The sequence below is a fragment of the Copidosoma floridanum genome, unplaced genomic scaffold, assembly GCF_036245765.1.
Source record: "Copidosoma floridanum isolate Cflo_tuat_1 unplaced genomic scaffold, Cflo_Japanese_pri ptg000021l, whole genome shotgun sequence".
In the NCBI taxonomy this organism is placed as follows: Eukaryota; Metazoa; Arthropoda; class Insecta; order Hymenoptera; family Encyrtidae; genus Copidosoma; species Copidosoma floridanum.
Genome location: NW_028321898.1, coordinates 25,609,750 through 25,636,269, shown reverse-complemented (window position 1 = coordinate 25,636,269; position 26,520 = coordinate 25,609,750). Strand labels below are relative to the sequence as shown.

Genomic DNA, 26,520 nt, shown 5'->3' with positions numbered 1-26,520 from the left:
ACGAGGCAAATTGCCAAGCTGTTCCATACAGCAGAAATACAGTTGAGATAAACTGTGCGTAGGTAAGTATGTGGGTCATTTCAGAAAAGCTTCATGCCCTACTTAGCCATTTAATACAGCACCATGAATTGTTGGTACCATTTTTAACTATTGTATCATGTTTTTTTCTTTATACATGCTCGAGGATTGAGCCAGCAAAGTCTTTTAAATAATCGAAATGTTGGAAAGACATGGTAAAACCTCATTAATTTGAACCTGTCGTGATTTAAAAATTCAAATTTTAATAGTGCACATAGAGGATACTTATCCAAGTTTAGATAACTTTGAAGTGTAAGCTAAGTTATAACGTTCATCTAATGCTGTGACTGATAAGACATGGTCACATTATCTCCACATAAAGTTTAAAGAACTAAGAAAGAAAAAACGAGATATGTAATATACGTATCTCCTCATCTGAAAAAGTAAGAATCTCACAAAGAGATAATAAGTAGCCATTGAATAAAATTAGCGTGGATTTATATGTGTACAAAATATAAGTACAGTATTATCGATTATATCGAGTACATACCATACGATACACACGGAAAAAAGGAACAAAAGAGGTACCATAAACTAGATCGTTCCGATAACTTGGAAATCATCGAACCAACTCTATTTCTCTCTTATTCTCGCATCTCTTCTAGGTGTGCCCATGTATTATGCAACGGAGATCAGCAAGTAATCCCCTCTTTTCTCATGAAACCCATCAATCTAAACAAATAAAATAATGTGACAGTAGCAGGCTGGGGTGTCCAACGTATCGAACAAACTGATGATTTCTAGAAAGAAAAAAAAGGCAGATTAGTGTACCTACATAAAGGAGAAAGAAAGAAGGAAGAAAAGTGAACGGATCCATCGCGCCCACGTGTGTCTCTTTCCTCGAGAGATAAGGCGATTCCTGAGTATTGTGTGTATGGTAGCCTGTACAGATTTACTGCGCAGTCGCGCAATCGGTATTGCACACAAACGTATGGCGTGCGTCGAATCAAGAGGGAAAGGGACTTATCGGTTGAACAGATAGGTCGAAAATTCTGCGCTCTAATGAGTCGTATTTGCGTGTTTGACGAAAGAGGGGTGGGGAATTCGGGTCGAAACTTACCGTGCTGGAATCGGCTGGCTGTTCCAGCACGTGTGCAGGGCGATCGTCTGGAAAAATCGTCGATTTGCGCGTGTTTATTGCCGATAAGGCGGATTTGAGAATTGATCGGGGTACAGTGGTATGAGGAGAGTGATAAATGAGCTTGGTTTTCCCTCGTATTCTCTTGTGGGTTCTTATTAATTGTAGGCACAGGAAATGCAGAAATTTTAGATTTCGCGATATACCTGCCAACGGCACCTGAGTGCGTATAGAGGCAAGTCAACCGAATTTATTTGTTCATATAATGAACGTTCGAGTATTGAACTAAAGTACAAGGATTTAGGAGTTGCAAAAGATCGTATCAACAGAAGGAACTGCGTACAATATATACTTTTGCCTACACGTAATCTAATTTAAAGGTACACAAGTTTGATTGGTATTGATATGACCTCGCCTATGTACAGCATCTGATTTTTTTTATCAAAACTTAAACAAAATTACTCAATCAAGCTGCAAATGAAAGGTGTATTTTCTCGCGTGATCTCCAGTAATTACGCAATATGCATCGGCTCTTGCGTAAACCACGTACCAAATCAGAAAATGACCGAAGAAAGGGATTCACTCGTATCACGAACAATGCAGCTTAATGATGCTCGGAATATGAATGTGCGATGTAACGGGCGTATAGCGAGACCTTTACGTTGTTTCGTCAACTTTCGATTTGAAAAGATGGAAAAGAAAGAACGCGATCGGCTGAAAAATCGGTAAGTCGGTTTATGGACAATGGAGGTACGGACTCGTGGATAATCCAAAAGGGTAAGTATACAGGAGAGAACATGTGAACTTTTCGCAATGAAGCCAATTCACTGAGGTGCTGGAAACGTGTTATTTGAAGTTAGGTAGCCATTGTGTCCAAGTGGAGAGGAACGCCACGATTACTTTGAACGTGAAAGTGGATCCGCGGGGCGTATTGGGATCGGAAATAATTGACGAATCTAAGTGGTAGTCGTACGTGGGCATTATTTCTTTAATCTGAGCGATTTCCTAGCGTGTAATTTTTTTTTTTGTAATTGGTATGTGGCAGTAAAAAAAAGATACGATGTTGGTACAGTAGAAAATAGAGTAGTACAGATTTTTAGTGAGACATCGTTAAACGATACACATATTGCACAGGTACCGGTTGGGAATTTCTGCTTGCGACATTTGTGTACTGTATCATTTATTTTTTCTTCCTTTTCCAGTTGCTATTGAGTTATTTGAATTCATTAGATTTTTTCTGACATCTATACACCATTATTAACTGCAAAATGGTTTTTATATTCTTCAATTATCAATTTATTTATTTATTTATTTTTTACATTTCTATGTAATTACTTGATCTCGAAAAAAGGTCCAACAAATAATACAATACGTTTTTTTTAACTTGCTGTAACCTTCAAAAAAAATGTTTAATGTTTAAATTTTTCATCTTTTTTCAATTTTTTTCAAATTAAGATAAAAAATACACGAAGAATAATCGTATGCTACGTGACAATGTAGTGAGAGAGGAAGAGAAGAAAAATATGTGAAAATATAAGCCATTCTCACCCCCGTCGAATGAGATTAAAAAAAAAAATAAATAAAAAATAAAGTACAAAGAAAGAAATAACTGGAGAATTCGCAAGTGTACGCACGTGTACGCACGTGTGTGCTGATAAAAGAGCACACATACCCAGTGTATACGTTAGCAGCATTACATTATGTACTGTTACGTATACGTGCGAGCCGTGTGGAGAGCCGTTTTTGTATGTACGCTGGCAAACTTTTTATTTTGATAACGGTCCGCCACATTTTTTCGTCTTCTTCCGTTTGCCCGTCCAGTCATCGTTGCGCCCACAGGACCGTGTATGGGTATCAACTGCTGCAAGTGTGTATTACAATACTATATACCGGTAGCCACAGTTGCAGGCCAGAATGCCGCTTTTTTTCTTCAAGTGTAATTCTTGTTGAAGTGGGCCTTTTTATAGCCCAAGTGTTTTCACGTCTTACGTATCACATGATTTTTTTTTTTTTTTTAATTAGGGTTTTCGTTTTACTCATTTGCCGCTCGATAATTTTTCGGATCCTTTGTGTAGTGGTGGATAAAAAATAGAAATACCATTAAAAGTGAGCACGGGCGTTGACAGAAGATGATTTTAACCAGTACATAAATATATACATTCACATGTATATTAATAATGATAATAATAATAATAATAATAATAATAATAATAATAATGATAATAATAATAATATTACACTGACGCAATTTATCCTGTATCAGTTGCAATAAAACCTTTGATTTACTGTGATAATTAAAAACGCCAAAACAATACAAAAACCATAAATATTTGCGAGCAGATCATAACATTTCTATAAAAGAGACGAAAATCATCGTCATTCTTGTCACATCGACATTCCGTATCTCCACTTGTTTATCAACATTTTTTTCTTCTCAAAGTGGATTCGACGAAAATCGTAACGATAAGCGTAGAAAAAAATTACAAGACTATTAATTTCAGCTAAATTATTATTCAAAACAACAAATGCATTAATTTTTTTCACAGCTCTAGCAACGGATTTAACGACCCCTGTCGCACTTGCTCAATCGAAGAAGAGGCCAGACTAGTGTCGGACGACATAAAATCTCAGGGGATTGGTATTTCCTAGGATCAACCAAAATATTTATGTCCGAGGCTGATACCACCCAGGTGGTATGAACAATTAAAAGTGTGAAAAAAAAATCCAAGTCCTTTTGCTTTCTCGTTATAATTGCTATTCGAAAAATTTCAATGAGATGCGATTAAAAGTGGAGCAAATCAAAACTGCACTCACCAAGAAGCAAAGCTCGTCAAACTTTCGTCACAGCTGACAATTAAACCAATTCAGATGCGGCTGTCCTTAACGTAACCACAACAGAACAAAATCCAACGCATCACGTAACGCAGGATTAAAGTAACCATATCAGCGCAGCAAAGGCAGCAACTCCACCCGTTCGAAATCTACTTCCCACATTTCGTTATCCAAAAATGAAAACCACGCGTGCTATGCCCGTTACGTAACAATAACACACACCGACTCCGGATCTATCCGTCCATGGCACAGACACTCCGGCAGGGCCATGTATGCGCAATTTACAATTTGGCGTAGCGCTCTTTTACGAGCACGGTGTAAGTACATACGCCTCGATGGCCCCTTTCTCTCGCGTGTAAGTGTCGCAAGCGAGCAAGAGCGTGGGTACGTGTACAAAAAATTAGTTAACCTGCAGCGTTCTCGCTACACATACCTATGATATCATGAGAAAGTTTACCAGCGCTACCACCGATGACTTATGCCACAGTTCGCGTGTAACAAACAATAAGGAGCTGTGATACGATGATGTATAATATATACGGCACGAAGAAAGCGCACGACGACGATGAATGATGAACGAGAGGGACTAGAAAAAAAAAAAAGTATCGAATTAACCGCCTTTTGTTCTCTCTCCCTTTTTTTCTACTTTGCGACCTTTGTTCTTATTATTTTGTTTCTCGTATGGACGTTCGATCTTTATCCTCAATCAGACTGAAAGTACCTGCCATTAAACACACAAATGGGCACACTATAGGGTTATTCAATTGGGACTCTATGTCATGTGTGTATAAAGAGCGCAATTGTGTGACACAAGTCAATCTGTTAATCAAGATTGAGGACTCTATTTTAGCCGATGGACCACAGGCACGTTTGGAAACGCGTTCGTTTGCACAACCGATCACTTCCACCATTTCTTTTATCGTTGCAGGGGCCAAACCATTTGTGAGTTGCGAAACGACCTCACGAGTCATGAAGGAGCCAAAAAAATAGCTAGCGTCAACAAACTTTCCCTCTCAGGAGGGGGGGGGACAAAAGAAGGAGGGAACACCTTGGCGACGTGCACTCGGGAGCGAAAGCGTCTAATTTAAAGTCCGCTCGACCAAGCGACTTAAAAGCCCAGCAAAATGCGGCCCCTCGTATATTAGGCGAGTCCTTTTCGAGTTGCACGCGGTATTTGCCGTACGGCTCCTTCTTTCTCCCTACCGGGTGTACGCAGATACGCGAATAAAAGAGACCACGATAGTCGAGGAGGAAAAAAGAAAATAATAACAGCCAAAGCCCAAGGGGAACAGGTTGAGAGAGGAGAACGAAAACGGCCGTAAGGGTATGGGGTGATCTCTTCCTTTGCAGACATCTCGTCTTCTTGTTCGTTCTTTTCTAGTGCGGTCGTTGGGAAGGCCGTTGTCTCTCTCTCTCTCTCTCTCTCTCCCTTTAAGGCGGAGCGCGAAATTCAAATATGAATATTTGCAACGTGAGTATGGGTATTGTGGACACATATAGTGGTTTGAGTTATGGTTTTGGTGTGGTACAGGTTCTCGTTATAATATGCGGGTCACGGGAGGACTTGATGCTGCCCTTGTTGCGAGGGAGATTTACCCATACGACGAATTCTTGGTCAGTCATCGTCATCGTTACAGACCCCACGTTCGTGCAGTCTTTTTTTTTTTTTTTTTTTTTTTTTCACCTCGAGGGTCGTCGAGTAAAATTATTCGAGGGTTTGGCAAACGTTCGAGATGGAGAGACAGAGATATCAGGTGGAGCTAAGGAGGATGGGGCGACGGATTTGTTTGATTGACGTTTTTTGGGAAAAAAGATTTCGCGACGGTCCCATTGAAATCGAAAAATAAAATTTTGGCTACGAATATCGGTGTACCCAAAAGGAATAGATAGATATGTGTGACGTATTAGCGAAGAAGCTCACCTAACAAAAAGAAAGTTACATTGATATGACAAGAAAAGGGTGCTTTGCATAATTAAGTAAACGTGGTTTAAAAAATACGAGTACGTGTACGGAGATTTTTCATTTAAAGATGTAAACAAGTTTTTGCTGATTGAAAGTCATGATTCAAACTTAGTGAAACGAGATGGTACATACGTATTATTTAGTGGCAATTTAGTGTGTCATACTTGCCAATGTTAAAAAAGTATTGATTCTCATGTAATTTCTATTAATTTTTAGAGAGATAAAAAGAGAGATCGCACTCAACTCCACAAAAAAATTATACCTTTATAGATTTTAATAAAAATGTTCTACCAACTTAAACAGGAATTTTTTGGACGGAAAATGTCTGTGCGGTTATTTCTATTTAGGAAGGGAATTCGCTAATTTTTAGACATAAAAATTTAACAAAGTGGTTGAAATTTTTGTTGACGTTTTTGACGTTAACGATATGACTGATTGTTTAGAGATGCGTTTGAAAGTTGAAGATTGGCAAATTGAAGAACAAACAAAATTTTTACGTTTTTTTGGCCATTTTTCAAGAGAGTAACGTACTTTAATCGTAAAAGGTGGAGAAACCATTAATATCACGTTACATCATCTTCGCAAAGTTTCCTCCATGAAAAATCAAAATAACGTCCAATAATAAATCACGTTCTGACATACGTGCGTGAGCATGAAAATGCATGAGTGCGCAAAAACTTCTCCCATACCATAGTTCTCCCTTCATGCCAATGCAACCAGTACTTATGGTGTCAAACCCATCGATCCAGCCCCTCTATATAAACACCGTCATTCGGTCCCGCCACATTTTTTCCTTCCAACTCTCACTGTGAGATACGCTTACTTATTTCCATACCCTCGATTAAGAAAGCAAAAAAAAAAAAAAAAAATCGGACACGCGACAAGCAAAGAAAACATCGTGACCCATATCTCGCGACTCGATTTCCCTGTGCTCATATTCATTGGTATCCTAATGTGGTCTAACAAACATGGGCGTCGACATTCCGAGCCGATCTCTAATGTGCTCCACGATGCATTTAAATGTACTCTGTCTATCCTTCTCGTTTGAATCTCTGGATTGGCTTGGAAGTCGCGTCAACGAAATCTACCATGTCACCTGACTGTCTTTCTGCACTGAACTTTTTTTGTTTTCATTTTTACGTTAAAAAAGACAGAGAATAATAGACGACAAAAGGAGAGCCCGTAAAGGGACAACGAAAATAGTTCGCATGCACGAGAGAAGTCGACATTGTGTTTTGAAAATTGCCCTCGTGCACGTGTAACGTAAGGGAGAGATCAATTATCGAGTTTTGTTGTGCTTAAGGAAACTTTTCAATGCTGCGGTCACTATAGCGTAATGACAATGAGTATCTATAAGTTATTTGGTACAATAATCGTGTTTGTGCTCGGTACGGTGGGGCACATGAGAACTGGAATGTGTATGCTATTACTACATAGTCAATAGGTCGGGAATTCTGTTTTTGGTGCCTTTAATGAAAATCTCGTGTCGTTACATCCTTTTGTGTTCGTACATTACGAGGCTGCGGCTCATGAGAATGAGCGTGTATTTATCGAGGGATTTTTTCCTGTTTCGGTTCGAGTATGGTATTCGCTCAATTAGTTGGTTGGAACTTTTATTTTCACGATGTCGTGGAACAACTTTTTTTTTTTTATCAGCGATGAAATTTCGAGCTACGACTTTTTACTGCACATGTAAATGAAACAATCGATCAATTTACTCGTTTGGTTGGATTTCGAGGATTAATTGGCTTACGTTTTTATCCAAAGTTTTTTCCAACTCGAAGTGTATTACAGAATAGTTTTTCTGTAAATCCTTCGATAGGAGAAGCAATTAGTTTGAAGAAAAGTTAATTAATTTTAACTTTAACGCTGTAGATTACTACATTACAGAACCACTTTTACGCCCAGATAAAAAAAATTATCATAATCAAAGCACACCCTCATTTAAGTACACTGATTATGTGCTATGATTTCAAAGCGTATCATTAAAATATTAATTACAAGTCGACCAGTTACTCAAGTACATATATATACAAAGGAAAAATCCACGTCAGCTACAGTAATCATCCGAATCTTAAGAAACATACAAGTAAGCAGCAAATTTCACATGGACGAGAAAACCATCCATCTCATCCAAAACTTTCCGCGGCTCATTTCTTCACTACATCTTTCACAACCATAACCACACTGACACAAGCAACCTTACCTCTCTTTTACACGTAATTGATAAATCTCCTCACATCACGTCGAGGTACGCAAAAAAGGATCATCTCACCTCACATTTCACATAGAGCTCCTGGATGCAAATAAAACACCGGCTTGTTTACATCTCAGTTAGTGCCATCATCGGCAAGTGTACGCACGCGAAATCGAATCTATCCAGAGAACGAGTGTATATACATGTATATATTATGTTTACGTTTTCCAAGAAGCGAGCGTCCATAAACCGGCCGATTTATCAACCGATCGATCAATCTGTTGGGTCTAGAAAAAACAATCGGCTGCAACAGTGTACAAGCGCCGGCGTGCTCTAGCTGTAAGAGTTGCTGAGCCTAACCATGTGTTTTATAAGATTTCTACGTGCGATTTACTTCTTTTATCTTGCCGAGAGGGAGATGAGCTGTGGGACTTTCCTTTAATTTCTCCTTAGTTCTTTTTTTTTATCTGGAAAAGATAAAAAAAAAAAAAAAAGATCGGCAAGTATTGACTAGCAAAGTTACTAATACTATTTTTTTTTTCTCTGGATTCGATTCGCTTGATAGAGAAACGCTTTTACAATCAAAGCAAGAAGATTTCTCTCTGTCTAAATGCAAAGCGATTTCCTGTGCATTGCTGTAAGAGGGGGAGGAAAAAAAAAAGAAAGCAGAGCACAGGAATTACAGATCCGGCCCACGGCATTAGCATTATATTCCTCGATTCATCGATCTGCCAGCTGAGTATATCCGATACTGTTTCAAGGTGCGGTGATAAATCAAGTCCAGCGTTTCGTTTCCCATCTAACTTTCCCAGCCCCGAAAAATACCATCAGACTTGAGAGGTCGGTCATCCGCAAAGAGACGCACATTTTTTTTTTTGCATGAGTAGGCATAATCATTGTATGGCTTCGTCATGTGGATGGGAACCCGCATGTGGTATCTATCATACGTGTGGATCATCGGGACAGAGTATAGTTGTGTTTGAACATTTATTGGAGAAAATTGAGGTCAAAGTCGAGGACATGGTCAAGACGATATTCGTGAGTAGGTACGTATGGTCTTTGGGTCCGAAACGTGAGAATTTGAGATCTCAAAAGCGTGAGACGGGCCATGCGCGATGGGCTTGAATTACAAATGAGCGTTTGGTGGAGGTGCTGCCATGGACTACTTACACTGGGTTGGTATGTACGTACTTTTACGACGGACTTTTCTTTTAGATGGCATTAACAAGTTACTTTCAGTAGGATGGATTGTACTTTCATTTCGGACATTTTATGGTACAACAGTTTACAAAAAAAGTACCAACTCAGGCGAAAAACTTGGAGGTATACCAAATATGAGAAGTCAAAATGTAAAATTTCCAAAGTAATCGCATGAGTCACGTCTCGAACAAAATTAGATTATCTTTCACTGTATCATACACGTTATCATCTTTTATACCACTTAATTTAGTTATTTGTAAATTATTATAATTTAGTTTAAGCCAACCATTATATGAACTGTATAATATTTTTTAATAGCATATTATAGCTCAAGTAAAAGTACATCTAGTTTTATGTATTTGACTGTCACAACAATAAGAAAAGTTGACCTGGATAAACTTAGTTTTTAGGTTCAAAGTTACAAAGATAAAAATAGGTACGACAGTAACGAATAACGTTAGAAGGTATTAAAAAAGGTATTGAAAAATATGAAACTATTAGAAGATTGATTGTAGTTACTGTATGTGCGCTGATTTTAAATGCCGACTTAAAATGTATAAGCTCTGTCTTATTAAAAAAAAAAAAAAAAAAAATGGCTTTGCCTTTTAGAATGAGAATATTTTAGCAACTTTGATAATTGAGGCGTTTCCGTTTCAGCAAAGTTAAGGAAAGTCAATTGTGGTTTTTATTGAATAAAGAACCGATGGAGAGAGCCCCACGCATCGCCTACAGAGATAAGCTGCGAGTGCGAGGTGTTCTCTCCCTGACGCCGTCGTGCATCGAAAGGCAATTACGTACACTCTCTCAAGGAAAGCCATAAATAGCCCCTCTTTTTTTTCGAATTCTCTCTTAATTTCTCTTACACCGCTGTATTCTTTTTAGCAGGTCGAGACTGTTGTTGTTTTAGTATCCGTTTGTATATCTTTCTCTTTCTATCTCTTTTCCTTTGATTTTGTTTTTCGTTGCAGAAAAAGTTGCCGATCTGCTGGCAACGACTCCTGTGAATGTCGGAAGATGAAAATAAGAAGAGAAAAACAATATTTATCAAAAGCCCGTACACTGGGCCGGGGGAGTCGTAAAAAGTTTCGGCCCGTGGGCGCTGAGTTTTTTGGCATCGCGTATATTTTTAGGACGCACATGCGCGCGATTGCTCGGATTCCTCTTTTTGGAATTCCACCGCGATAATTCCGTAGCTTTTTTGGAGAGAAGAGGGCAAAGACACTCTCGTATACTTTACTTTTTTTTTTTTTTTTTTTCTACATGGAAACGTGCGGACTCTTGGGCGTAAACTCTTTTATTTTCCGCGGACACCACGAGTAAGGTAAACGCGTTTTTGTTATCCTGCTGGTGGAGATTAGCCAACCTATGTGCTACAAGGGAAAGATACATTCCAAACAGCTGACGTTTGGCATCAGTATTGAAATCGTATATCTATGCATTCGATTATCGCCTGCAGCAATGAATGTGACTTTCGATACGCATTATAAATACGAAACTTGTTCTTGTTGTTTCGATCTGATAGTATAATAGAACTTGACCCACGAATTCTTGTATCATGTGGTTGGTTGTTTTCACACACTCGAGAAAATTAAAAAAAAATATATATATTCATTAGCTAGTTGTTTCTCAGTATAGCTTGACTTTCTCTCTTTTTTTTTTTTTTTTTTCGTTATTCAAGTGACAGTTTTTTTCCACATTTTACATCACATAAAATTAAAAGTAAAGTACAAAATAGAGCATAATGAAACTAGTAGATCTAATATTTTTTAATGCCATTTGAATTCTCGTTTGAATTAAAAATTTTAAGCTAGCCTTTCGATATACAACTATTTTAATCCACGAGAATTTCGAAGCCAAATAATTTTATTGACGTTTTGGATATTAATTGCAGTTAGTTTCAAAAATAAAAAAAAAATAAAAAATAAAAAAACTATAAAATAAAAAGAAATAAGAATCCCTTGGAATTCGGGATTCTCAGATTTCCTCTTATTCTTTCGACTCTTATGATTAATAAGTGCATGTGAGTATTTATGTGTCTTTTCTTCTATTTTTTTTTTTTTTTTTGCCTACAATCAATTTTTAAAGAGATATTAAAATGATTTAGCGTCCACACAACTGAATCACATGTAAAATATTGCCGAAAACATTGGAATTTGGTTGTATACCATTAGTCATACATACAGAGATAAAAAAGCACTGGATCGTCAGATCATTTATTTCCACATTGATTAAGACATGAAAATGATAAATGAAGACACAAAAATCCTTTAATTCATTAGTAATCTACAAGTAGTTTATACGAATTTTGATTATATGGATTAACTAGAATACATAAAAAATAAAATCAATATCAGTATGACCGGTTATTTAAATGATGCTTTTTTTAAACAAAGTTTCTCACACATCATCAAGTATCGAGTGAAACGAAAAAACCAGATACTATTACCCATACATTTTTTCGTGCTCTTTCCGTACAAGCAATCACGCAATTTAGTCTATGTGGTTGCAGTTTTGGATAAAAAATATCTCAATTTCTTTTGCAAGCATCATGAGTCACCAACTGCAATGCCCTGCCATTAAAATCTTGTTTAAAGCGAGCGTGGTGCCTGTATTCAAATTTTTTCTTTCAACACAATGATGGACGGAAGCATATACGCTCATCCGCCTTGAAAGATTTCTCACCACCTCTCACAAATCAAAAAAATCAGTGTTCCTCTGCAAAAGGTAACATCTTCATTCACCTGGGCGCGGACACGAGTCGCACGGCATGCAACCATACGGCACGAAACTGCGAATCCTCGCGTGTGCTCGTCACGTATTTTTCACAAGCAAACAAAAAAAAAATCCTTCAAGAGAACACGGAAAAAAAATAGTAGAGGAGTGAGTAGTAGATCGAGGCTCGAAAGCAACAACAGTAAGCGGTCCCTCGTGACCGGAGGAAAAAAATGCAAAGCTGGAACACTTGTAGATGATCTACGTATACGGCAAAGTGCTTGCCCCATGTCGACGGACTTTCGATGAATTTTAATGACTTTAAAAATCTCATGCTCTCTTACCAACGCATACACAACTACTTGCGTGTACGCGTGTGTGCTCTAGTGTTTTCTGAAATTTGGCCGAGTGCACGTCTTATCCAAATGGTGGATGCACGGGTCCTTTTTTTTTTTTTTTTTTTTTTTGCAAGAGGCATCGTATTTTCGGTATTCATCGCGAGAGTGGAATAACCGCGTGCACGTGACTCGCGATCCTGCTTTTTAATGCAATCTGAGGGGGTTTGCTTGCTGCTATCTGGGATTTCTCACGGGGAACATCGTCTTAAATATTGCGAGCGTAAGATTGGAAATTTCAAGTCTTTTTTTTTTTTTTATCTTTTAATCCCTACAGTTTTTTCCTTACTCGATACATGGGGTTAATGAACTTCGAGTTTAAGCATATTCCTCCCTTTTTCGTGAACGAATGTACAAATAACAACGTTTGTTTGTATCTTTATGCTTCAGGCGTTTTTTCCTTAAATTTCGTGTAATCCTGGAGTAAATCTATATATGTACACTGCGAAAAAAAGCCAAAGGTACCGCGTGCGTTTCTCGTTTATAATCGGCATTTGCATTTTTCGATCCTAAATGAGAGGGACTCTTGCACGATATCGTGCGTTGAGACATTTTTATGCATCTTAGGTACAACAAGCCGATCGCGTAAATGACCGCACGAACGAAACGAACTGGGCATCTTGTTTCTTGATTTTTTTTTCTTTCCCTTTCCAAAGTTTGGCCGATTATATAGATCGCTGGTACATTGAGAGCCTTAATTTAACATTATCTTTGCAGTAAATGTACTTTTAATCAGAGAGAAATTGAATTCACGTTCGTTCCCTAAGTGAAACTATAAATTTTTAATCTGATATATTAATGGAACACTCATTAAGTCACATAGAATATTTATTAGATGTCACGAGGCAAAGTAAGAACACAATACTATAACATCACCCAACTAAGTTTTTACCTACATTTATTGAGTGTGACCATGAAACGAATAAAAAGCAGAGGTAGATGTAAAGCCTCAACTTTACCGACGAACAAAAAAAAAGGAAAAGAAAAAAGAAAATGAGAGAAACCAACTAAAACCAGCAATATAGAGGCCCTCTCTCACCACACTGTATCTGTATTTCAAAGACAGAAAAGCAAAAAAAGAAACAGAATTGATAAAAAATAAAAGCCAAGATTCTCCGTGTGACCTTCGTCGGCCTTGCTCCTTTTTTCTCCTCTTCCTCTCACATTAAGCTAATAAACGAGTACTTGTGTCCCTCCACGCGTGCTAGAAAGATTACCAGAAGGATTTTCCCTTCGTTATTGAAGATATATCCTTCCCGAGAGCTAAGAAAGAGAGAAGAAGAGCGTATAACGTGGAATATAGCTGGCGCCACCCCCGCATATACCCACATGTAATTTTTTTTTTTTTTTTTTTTTTTATTTGCCTGATTAACGAGGATCATTATTTTCGCTGCCTCGCACGCAGATGTGTATGGGTACATGCGAAGAAAGAAGCTATGTACTTACGTACAAAGGCTCATTTTCTTTTTTGTTTTTTTTTTCACTTAGCTTTTACTTAATACGTTGTAAAATAATGAATTATTGTAATTTGCAGCACTCGTTTCACTTTCGGTTTATGGTATATTATTTACTTTTCCCAAAGTGCCGTTTTAATAGTGTATCTACTCGTATGGATAAAGTCTTACTTCATTAACCTATTTCTGTAACTTGCTTTGTGTCGCAAAGGGAACGAAATAGTTTACATTTCAGGAGAGAAATCGCTGTCTCCAAAAATATATTTTAGCACTTTAAAATTGTTGTTCAATGCTCCCATTGAACAACAAAATTGAGGTTTTTATAAAATACTTTGTACGTCCAGAGCAATGGATAAGTTCGAAAAATATTTGCATCACCACAGATTTCCTTCATGTAAAAATAGTATGGCAGTAGTATCTAACGTTGGAATTGTAATAAAGGAAGTTTTCGACATTCACACCAAAAACTTATATTTAATAAAAATACATCTTAACGAGTATACATAAAAAACTACAGAGATCCTAGCCGTATTATTTTTGTAATATATATCATACATAAAAATATTGAATGCAATGAATGTCAATATGTTATTGAAGAAATAGTATGACCATGCATCACTAGAGTGTGAGACGGATAGAGCTATTTTTTACGTGCCAAGTTACTGTTACTACTCAGATTTTTTCACTCTAACTCTCTGGTTGTACTATTGAATTCCCACAACACGTCGTACGTTTTTGTTTTCAATATAAGATATCCTCCACTTTTCTTATGACGCTTGATGTCCATACTGATACCAGAAAGGGGTACAGGTGGATCCGAAACGACTGGCTGGATGTCAATGAAAGGCAAAGTGGATTGTCCCGCGTCCTTGGATGAATATGCCGAAGGGGTGAATTTCGCATATTTGTGTGCTACGCCATCTGGCTTGTTCTCAATATCTTTAAACGAAGTTGGAGTGTCGTACTCTTCCAGTTTCAGTTGAGTTCTGCAAAAAGGCATACTCCTAAGTAGCTATTCAGTACTCAAAAACTGTACAAAGTGCGATTTTAGGTACAGTAAGTTTAAAACCAAACAACTGTATTTGGTGGTACTGGCGTCAATCTTCACAGATGTACGAATATAAAACTTTTTGTATGTATATTAAATTGTACTTTGTTAACACACCTGTTAAATATGGGTTGTTTTGACCCATGCCAATAATAGTTTTTCAAGTTTAATTGGCCAGTGCTGTGATTGAAATTCATTGCCATTATGTCAAGCTGTAGATAACGGGAATCGTCGCGTCTTTCCCAATTTATAACGAATTTTACGCCAACAACGACTTCGTTTTTCTTCAAATCCATATCGTCCAGATACAATCCACGGGTTTCGTTCCACGCAAGTTTATATTGATTCCACCCATCGTATCGGTCACTGTCTTCATATATTGTTTTTTTATCTGCAGTAAAATTAGCGATTTTGGCTTTATATTGAGACGAGTTACGAGAAACTGTTTCTATATCTTTCCATTTCACAGATTTACTCCCTATCGATCCATACTGCTTTAATTTTCCCTGTTGAATCTGAATGTGAAGAGTATGATTTACTAGAACAAATCTTACACCAGTTATGACGCTGATGCGATAAACATTTATAATTAGTCAACTTTTTTTTTTTTTTTTTACAAAAAATTACACACAAAAAATAAAAATTGACTCACAAATTATTTTCAATGTCTGATATAGCGGGTTCCAAGCTGATGTACCGATCAGAGTTTTTCAATTCATCACAAATGCAGTCGCAAGCTAAATTGTGCTCAACTCCGGCTACTGTTATTATACGAGAAGACATGAAATCTTGCCTGTAAGAGTGTTTGTCGCAATAGCTTGGTGCAATAATCTTTTGAGTGAAACTGAATTCATCTCTATATTTGCTTGTGTCATTCACAGAACTGTATCTACGACGTTGATTTTGACTTTTCTAAACGTAAAAATTTAATTTTCAAAATAAGCAATTTTGAAGCTATACTTACAGCAACTCAACAATCAAGTAATTAATCTGAGGTATGGCTGATAGAACTGGGGTAAGGGTGTAAATCTCAGTCAAATCAACTTTTCAAAAGAGAATCTTGCTGAGGGAGAAGCATTTTGGATGGTAAGCGTTGTGGTAAGCGTGAAAAAGAATTAGTTGGGACAGGAGTTATACATTCATAATTGGTTAATAGACAAGGGGGTAGAGATTGCTAGTCAACATCCTCTACACATAAGTGGTATGGATAATTTAATTAATGTAACAACTTAATTTAAAAGTGAACTGTGAAAAAAAAGAGTGTGCTTACCAAAAGACAAGTGGTAATTGGTTTTTCGTATTCAAGTGCTTTGCAACCAACTACGTTGCTACAATGGCGCTGATTGCTTGAGCAAGAATAAGGATTACATATAGGTTCCACGCCTTGGGCACTGGGCGCTGGGCAAGATTCAATTTTCAAATAGTCAACCATATTTTCAGTAAAGTCCCAGCCTTGGTACAGTACTCTTTGAAAAAGTTTGAGCTCGACAAAAGTTTTGTCTTGAAGAAAGTAAAATTCACGATAGTTGATGATAATATCTCGTATGATATACAGGTAAAAACACAAATAAAGTGCAGTACTCACTTTCCACGGGCTCTATTGGATCACATTTCCACATGTCTCGCTCGGAACGAGATATTATGGATTTAAACTCTTTCATAGTATGTTTAATTACTTTGCGTACAGACTTTCTCCAATCTCTTCTTTCCTGCACATAACGATCTAGAGCAATTGATGTAATTTTATTTTTTAACAACAAAACAAATTCAATTGAGACATGAAAAAAATTATATTACCATTTGTGTTGTTATACTTTAGTTTGTAAGCGTGTTTCAATATTACAATAGTTTTGATCTCATACGAAAGGATAAAACGGAAAAAATCGTAAAAATATCTCTGCCTCGATTGTGTTCTTTCGCAGTAAGGGTCTAAATTCTGTACCAATTAATTATTGATGAATTAAAAAATTTAATAATAACGTATATAGTTCCAAAAAATCACATTCTCACGTTGATGTACGTTTCCATGAGGGTAGCAAGGCTGTTCTTATTCAGATCAATGACATCATCATAAATTTTATTCATCACAATGGGCAGTTCCTCCGTCGTCTTTTGAACATATGCTTCCAAAGTGGCCAGTTCATACCGAGACTTGTTCTGTTTATAATTGATGTACTCGTTGTAATATCTATCAATGTCCTTGAATTTCATACTGAGTGAGTACAGACGATCATGTATATTAACCTCTTTTGGGAGATGGTGTTCCATCTTTTCTAAGTTAATTTTTAAATCACGCAGATCCTTCTTTAATGACTTATAATATATCTCTTCGGTTGACGGTTCTAATTCGACATTCCCAAAATTTTTTGAAGTAAATTCATAAGCTGAATACAAATATCCAAATCCTTCTAACAACATTCCTATTTGAGCATTGCTAACGGAAAATACCAAGCTTAAAAGCCATAAACTGAATAGTGGTGATTTACCCCACATTTTTAACGTGGAGTAAACAATGTCCCTAAAAATTAGACACTTGCATGAGTAAAAAATATATTAAAGTTTTTTAATGATCATCTACGAAAAAGAAATGTGATTGCTGTAGGTGGCACTATTATGGTACTTCAAAATCAAATATGTATTACAACAAAATTAAGTTAAAAACTTTAAAGTAAGCTAATCACCTAATTGTAACTCACGTATTTTCTAATTAAAAAAAATTTTTTTATTAATACGACCGTGATATTTTTATGTAATTGTTTCATTAGAAAATAATTTTTGAAAATCTAAAACCAAGCTACTAATTTACAATCAACTTTTTTTCTAATACTACAGAGCATCATAATAAATTATCATAAATTTGATATTACGTGAGCCATACTTACTATTGATCTTCAAAATTTAATTCAGTAGCTTTTAGGCAACTGTTGGACAACTACGGTTTTCGCGAAGTGAATGAAACACTTTTATAGACACGATCTCTCTTATGCTTTATTAAACACATCAAACAATAAGCATCCTTTTATTTTAATTTGTCGCATAGAGTCCCATTAATATTCTTTTGATGATACCAAGAATATATTAATTGTCATGTGGTTAAGAAGATAAAAACTTTCTAAAGAAGTGTGAATTTGGAGTAAAAAAACATGTTTTTCACATGAACTTTGAACGTTAAGACACAATGACTGAACAAAATTGTTAACATCGTGACGTAACATGATATTACCGGAGTGGAAAAGGAAACAGTTGAAAACGAAAAGAACATTTGAATATGTTTCATGTCAATAGAGACACTAAGTAAAAAAGAGAAGTTAATGGATTGGAAAACTCTAGATTATAATGTATCAAAGAGCAGTCATGACAATGAACTATGGAAATTTTCTACGATAAAGTATCATCTTTTTCTATATACTTACACGATATAACTTGTATGTAACTCAATTTTTGTATGCATATGTGTGTCTATATGAGCTCCTGAATCCAACACTGCACTTCTGCGAATAACTCGTCAATTCCACTCAAATTTAATTTAATGTCGGCCGTGTAAGAACAACATATGTGAAGTGGTGCAAACACTGCAAAAACAGTAGAAACGAATAGAATTTATTAAACTAAAGGCCGTTGGATTTATATAGACTTGACAATATCTCCAAGTTATTAAGTTAAATAAAAATACTAATTCCATCCCAACATGAAAAATAGAATATAGTACTTAAGATTAAGAAAAAAAATATGCCTTGAATATGTTCTAGAAATGTAATAAAACTGTTACGTAGGGAAGATATTGGTAAAGAGGTGCGCCGCGAGAATGACCAGTACTTGTTATTTCAAAGATTCTCTCTCCTTGCTCGCGTTTCCTTTTTCTTGGCCCTAGGGCCCCTTGTTACGAGACTTAAGGAGAGGGAGCGTAGAGTCTTACCTATACTTTCGTACGTTACAAAAGCATTTTAACCGTACATATTGGGATTTCAACAAATTTTTTTTTTTTCAAACGAGTTTATCGAGGATGTTGTAGTGTATATTGGTATAGTTTAAAAAAATTAATAATACTCAAGAGTAATAATATTTAAAACGAATTACATTTACACAATTATATCCTTTATACTTTGATAATGATTCTGGAATACTATACAACGTCTTTAGTAAAATAATTTAAGACTTTGGAATTATTACTAATTAAGTTATTTGTAAGAATTATGGCATTTGTGATAAACATTCTCTAAAATACATTTATGTAACTCATAAAAATATGAAAATTGCAGCGATACAATATATGTCTGCATGTATTTAGTGTATGAGATGGCTTCTGCACGGTTTGCAGTTAGCACTTTTTCGTTGCTGTCATTTTTTTATTTCATTTTTTTTGAAATAATTTATGTAGTTCTGAGCTAAAATTGTTTTAGAAAATTCGTTCAACTCAACTTTTGAAGGTACATGTATCTATTTTCTTGGTTAAATACTTATAAAATTTAACAATTATTTTATTCACAAAATATTTGCATGACAATTCATTGTTCATGATGGAAATTTTGTAAAACCAATTACTCCATTCAATTCAACTTAAATATGTCAAGAGTGTTTTAAAACCTTTCCAACTTCAATTGTTTGGATGTATTATTGAATTCCCACAATACGTCATATGTTGTCGTTTTCAATATAAGGTATCCTCCACTTTTATCAGTATGCTTGATGTCCATACTGATACCAGAAAGAGGTACAGGTGGGCGCGAAACTACTGGCTGGATGTCGATGAAAGGCAAAGTGGATTGTCCAGCGTCCTTGGATGAATATGCCGAAGGGGTGAATTTCGCATATTTGTGTGCTACGCCATCTGGCTTGTTCTCAATATCTTTAAACGAAGTTGGAGTGTCGTACTCTTCCAGTTTCAGTTCGGTTCTGGAAAAAGGTGGATACTTCTTAAACGATTTGTATTTTATGCGACAAGTACATAAAGTGCGACTTTATATACTGTAGATTCAAAATCAAATTACTGCATGTGATGATAGTGAGCGAAGAAATGTTTCACACGCGTATGTATGAAGTCAATGCACTGGGATGCGTGGACATGTAAACTCAAAAATGTTTAATGTGCAATAATGCAAGTATAAAATCATTTATACTTGCTCGAATATACTTTGTGAACACACCTGTTAAGTACATTATTTTTTTCCGACCACCAGTAAAAATTTTCTAAGTTTAATCGACCAGTAGTGTAATTGAATTCCATAGCCATGATGTCTAACTTTATGTAAACGGAATCGTCTCTATCTAACATTAATATGAATCTAACACCAGTAACGACTTCGTTTTTCCCCAACTCCATGTCATCAAGGTATAATCCTCGTCTATCTAACCATCCAAGTTCAAACATGTGCTGTCCATTGTACAAGTCACTAGCTAAGTGAATCATTTTCTTCTTTGGAGGATAACTAGCGATTTTAGCATCATATTCGTGCTTGTTAAAAGAAACTGGTTCGACATCCTTCCATTTAACAGATTTATTCCCTATCGATCCATACTGCTTTAGTTTTCCCTGTTGAATCTGAATTTGGAGCGTATGATTTACTAAAACAAATTTTACGCCAGTGATAACACTGACGCAATAAATCCACTCTATTAGTTTGCATAGTTTTGTTAAACCATAAAATTTTTATAAAATAAATTTAATTTTAACTCACAAATTTTTTTGCACGTCCGAAATAACGGCTTCCTTGCTAAGATACCGATCAGAGTTTTCCAATTCATCACAAATGCAGTCGCATGCTGGTCTATACGTTCTTAAACTGGCTAATGGATTTCTTGAGGCTACGAATCTTCTTGGGACAGAGTTTTCGTCGCAATAAGTTGGTGGATGAAATCCTTCGATAAAACCAAATTTGTCTTCATATTTGTAAGTTTCATTGACAGAACTGTATCTTCGGCGTTGGGTTTGATTTTTCTAAACGAACAAATCAAGTTAACGAAATATTTATGTGTTATAACCATGAAATAAGTAAGAAAAAAAAAAAGCTATTCTTACTAAAATGCACGCATCAATTCTATTTTCGTTTTCAAGTGGTTTGCAATCCATGACATTATTACAATAGCGCTGCTTGCTTGAGCAAGAAAGTCCGAGACATAAAGGTTTTGCGCCTCGATCTTCGTTTTCTTGCGGCGCTGGACAACGTAGATTATCTCTTGTAGCACGCGCGGGTATTACAAAATCTGTGGCTTGATATAATACTCTCTGAAATAGTTTCATCTCAACAAAGGTTTTGTCTGAAAAAGTGTAAAATACAAGACCGTTGATGATGTTATCTTGTGTTAACTGTTATTAAAAATATAAATTAAATCCAGTACTTACTTTCCACGGGATTTTTTGGATCGCATTTCCATAAGCTTCGTTCGGCACGAAGCGTTATCGATTTAAACTCTTTTACTATTTCTTTCATCTTTTTCCGTATGGACTTTTTCCAATCTTTTTTTTCCTGCACATAACGATCTGAAAAATTTTATGTTTTTTAATCTTAATTAGATAAATTTAATCAAGAAACGAGAAAAATTATGTTACCATTATCATCGTGTTGGGATGGTATTTTATAAGCATATTCTAAGATCATTATGGCTTTCATATGGTATGACAAGATAGTGTAAAAGAAATTGTAAAAATATCGTTGCCTTGATTGTGTTCTTTCGCAATGAGGGTCGAAATGCTGCGTAATATATTATGGTAATTAGTGATTAAATATGTTATAGCACGATAGATATTTAAAAAAATTATGTACTCACTTCGATATTTTTTTCCATAAGCGTAACGAGACTATTTCGTAGGTTAGTAGTTGTAATAACTTGATCAAAAATGTCTTGCAAAGTATCGGGAATTTTATTTTTTACTTCTTTAGCATAATTGATCAAAGTATCAGGTTCATAAAGAGACTGATCTTTATTATACATGAGGTACTCATCGTAACGTCTTTTAATATCGCTTAATTTATCCCCTAATGTATTCAAACGGTTACGAATATCTATTGCATCCGGGAGATTACGTTTTATGTTACTTACATACACTTTTAAATCATACAAATCGTCCATTAAGGCCTGGTGTTGAAGATCTGCGGCTGAAGGTTTTAGTTCAAAATTCCCTAAATTTTCTGAGACATATTCGTAAGCTTGATACAAATATCCAAAACCTTCTAGTAATTTTTCTATTTGAGCATTGGTGATGGAAAAAACCAAGCTTAAAACCAGTAAATTGAGTAGTGGTCTTTTACCCCACATTTTTAACGTGAAGTAAATAATGTCCCTAAAAATTAAACAACAGTTTGAATAAAAAAATGTGATTGACTGCAGGTGGTATTACTACAAATAGCAATCCAAAGGAAAATGTATATTACTGTCGAAATTGTCTAGATGTCAGAGAATTTCGTTTTATAAAATTATTTATATTGTAATAAGCAATTAGGTTGCTTCATAATATTTGACATCAAATAGATTATGTAATATGAGGGAAAGAAAATTATTTTTTGAATTCGCAATGATGCTTAATACATATTGTCAATCATTAAAAAATTCGTTGAATGTTGAGGAATTTATTTTGTCTTCAGCTTCAGTTTTTCAAACAAATTAAAATTTTTTACAAGATTACCAAAGTAAGCCTTTCAAATATCATTTGCAAAAAAAGCTGTGCATATTAGTTTATGTATATAAAATAAAAAGAAACTTCAGCGACTCAAGCGTAATTTTGTTACCTTCAACGTTTCAAAATTATAATTTGCTAATCGTCCAATCTATTACTTTAAATAAAAAGTAAGTTTTTAAAAAGTAAAATGCGACAAAAATCAAAAAGTCTCAAAGATTATAGTGCATATTTTGATACACGACTATGTGAGTACATTTGTGTAGCATTGTAAATTCAATAATAATTATTTTTTCTTTAGATGCTCAATGAATTCCTCGTTAAAGTTTGTAAAGCAACTTAATTGATTGTAATAAATAAAGTACTACGATATATTATGGTTTGACATTATGTAAGCCATACTTACGATGAAACTTCAAAACTTCATGGAGTTGCTCTATTGCAACTGTTGGACATGTGGTTTCCACGAAGTAACGGCAGCACTTATATGTAATCTTAAATGCTTAATCACTTATTACCTATTCGTTTGAAAATTCCAAAAATACGTCATTTGGCATACACCATTAGGTTAGAAAGATAAAAATATCCGGTAGGAAGTGAAAAAACATGTTTTTTGAATGAATTTTTAACGTCACAAAATGGTGGCTAAAAAAAAAATTGATCACAAGACGACATTACATCATTTGATCCGATTAAAAAAAAGGGTAGGGTAATAACAATGGACTTAATAATAACTGAAAAAATGCAAATTACTTTAGGAAATAGTTTATCGAGATGTTTAATGAGGAAAGGTTAAAATTTTTTTTTCATGTTTATTATATTCAGAGATTATTCACAGCATACTTTAAAAATCATATAAAAATTCAGTTTAATCATAAAAATTCTCGTACATTTTTAACTGGATAAAACAATTGCATAAGCAAATACAGAAATTATACTCATTCACAGTACCTACAAATTTTTCTTACGCTGCATGTCTTGAAAATTCATCACATGTATTGTTTTTAGTTCAGAAAGTAGTATAAGGTTTGTTATTAGTGGGAAGAAGAGAGTGGAGATCTTCAAATAATTTATCTAAAAAGGAACGTTCTTACAGATGCTTTGGAATTTAAAAATGAATACTCAGTCGTGCCGTTCTCGAGGTATCTAACTTTAAATCTGAATGTTTTAAGATGGTTTTAGATAGGTGATTAATTTATACATATTTATTTTCATTTCAACTGTTTTACGAATGTTTCAAAGAAGATGCCCTAATTCAACAATAATTTTTTATACTTTTAGTACATCTATTCAATAATAATTATGTTATTCTTAACTTTCAGTATTCTGCTAAAATTTTTTAACATTTTTATCTATTCCATGATGAAAAATTCTTAATAATACTTGATGTACCAGCTAATGGTATTTAATGATCATTAGAAAAATCAATAATAGGCTATTGAATTAAATAGATTCAGATGAACTGCGGATGACGTGAAACTCCCTTCCTAAAACCTAAAAGTACTTAAGATTAAAAGAGATGAAAATTTCCGTAGTAAAAATAATTTTTTACATATGGATTTTAGTTTTTGCCTCTTTGAAGATAATGAAGCTGAAGTGATACGTGACGCAAAGATGGAACTTCCCTAAATACTCTTTGGCCTTTAAGTTTATCCACACATTTGTTACAGCGCAGTCCAAATTAATCACGCAAATAAAGGAGGAATCCTGGCTTTCCTCTCTGTACGATTGAGCACACGTATTTTTCTCCGTTTTCAGACAAGGCCATTTCTACCATCCCCAAATCTTCGTTGATGCTTTATCGGTTCGCGAGCTAGAGTTGTTAATTGGGAGTTCCACTGTTAATTCTGCTTTTTGATGTGCTTTAATGAGTTAAAACTGTCACATATTCTAAAAATTTTCGCTTGCGTTAGGGTAAATTAAATATACTTTTTATTGACGGAAAACATTCTCAGGATATCCAAAATTAAACAAAATCATTTATCACCGTTTATCTGATCTCGTTATTCTCCTTTCCCTCTCGTATTAAGTCAAATTTGTAATAGTGCAGTGCAAGGATTCCTATCTGCATACAAGAAAATGCGAGAAAAATTTCCTCTTTAATACTTAGAATATTATATTATTCATATCCAAAAAAATGGGTAAGGAAATATAAAAAACTTAACTTTCAAGAATAGCTTTATTCGCAAAGTGTACATTTCAGAAATATTTTATTCAGTTTTATGGAAAAATTTTACATTATAAATCAACATTCCCAAATTGGTTTATACAAATCATAACATGCAAAAACAATCACGTTTAGTTTGCGGTCTAATATAATCAATTATCTGGTCATATAATTTTAAACTTTAATAATTGCTCTATTCATGAAACTGTCACATGACTTTATTGTGGCTGATAAAAATTTTTTTTAGTCAATACGTTCCGAATAAGCCATCAGTATTTTAAAAGCTTTAAAACTCGAATTCTTTTTCTGTATTATTGAATTCATATAGAACGTTGTATGTTTTAGTTTTCAACAAAAGATATCCTCCACTTTTATTAGTATGCTTGATGTCCATGCTGATGCCCGAAAGGGGTACAGGTGGATCCGAAACGACGGGCTGGATGTCAATGAACGGCAAAGTGGATTGTCCCGCGTCCTTGGATGAATAAGCCGAAGGGGTGAAATTTGCATACTTATGTGGTATGCTATCTAACGTATTTTCCACACCACTGAACGAAGTTGGTGTGTCGTACTTTTCCAGATTCAGCAGAGTTCTGGAAGCAGGTATACTACTAAAGTAGTTGTATATTACGTGATGAGTACATTAAGTGCCATTGGAAATACGTTAGTTGAAAAATTCAATTACAATGTTTGATGATAGTATACGAAGAAATGTTTTACATATACATGTGTAAAATTTAAAAAATGTAATTCATATTATTAAAACAAATACAAAATTATGTTTATATGTTAAATGATACATTGTCAACACACCTGTTTAATGAAGGTTGTTTTGACCAATACCAGTAATAGTCTTTTAAGTTTAATATACCAGTGCTATAGTTGAATTTCATTGCCATTATCTCTAACTGGAGGTGAAAGGAATCTGTGTGTCTATTATACCTCTCCCAGTTAACAACAAACCTAACACCAACTACAACTTCGTTTTTCCCCAACTCCATATCGTCAAGATACAATCCTCGTCGCCTGAACCATCCTAGTCTTAATTTGTGAACTCCATTGTACTGGTCACTATCTCTGTAAATCATCTGTACATCTGGAGTAAAATTAGCGATTTTGGCTTCGTATTCACCCCGGTAAGTAGGAACTGGTTCTACATCCTTCCATTTAACAGATTTATTCCCTATCGATCCGTACTGGTTTAATTTTCCCTGTTGAATCTGAACTTGGAGCGTATGATTTACTAGAGCAAACCTTACACCAGTTATGACACTGTTGCCATAAATATTATTATTAGTCAATGACGTTCTGACAAACATACAAGGTTAATTATTTACGTAAAAAGGAAACTTGACTCACAAATTGTTTCCAATGTCTGATATGGCGGGTTCCAAGCTAATGTATCGATCAGAGTTTTCCACCTCATCACAAATACAGTCGCAAGCTGAATTATACAAACTGTCTCGGTCCTCTGCATCATCTCTACTCTTAAACGATACTGGGGTACTATTTTGGGGGCAGTAAAAGGATGGAAAAATTTTATCGAACCATCCTAATTTGTCCTTATAATATTTGTAGGTTTCATTGACGGAACTGTATCTCCGACGTTGGCTTTGATCTTTCTGAACGGAGAAATTCAGTTTGCAGTAAAATTCCAAGTTACAGTTTGAAACAACAAGAAAAATATTATTATGCTTACTGTAAGACACGCATACACTGAATCCCCATGTTTAAGTCTTTCGCAACCCACAACATTTCGACAGTGGCGCTGCTTGCTTGAGCAA

At 35.2% G+C, this 26,520-nt stretch overlaps 2 protein-coding genes across 2 annotated transcripts in view; both read right to left on the bottom strand.

Annotated features, from left to right (window-relative positions):
- Positions 1-26,520, bottom strand: part of exp (expansion) — a 119,442-nt gene that overhangs the window by 57,468 nt on the left and 35,454 nt on the right. The window lies entirely within an intron of this gene.
- Positions 25,023-26,520, bottom strand: part of LOC149374224 (uncharacterized) — a 56,882-nt gene continuing 55,384 nt past the window's right edge. The window contains exons 6-8 of the mRNA XM_089594816.1: positions 26,096-26,358; positions 25,700-26,044; positions 25,023-25,347 (exon numbers count right to left, since the gene is read on the bottom strand). Of these exons, the coding sequence (XP_089450942.1) occupies positions 25,023-25,347; positions 25,700-26,044; positions 26,096-26,358 (933 nt within the window). The remainder of the gene's footprint in view (positions 25,348-25,699; positions 26,045-26,095; positions 26,359-26,520) is intronic.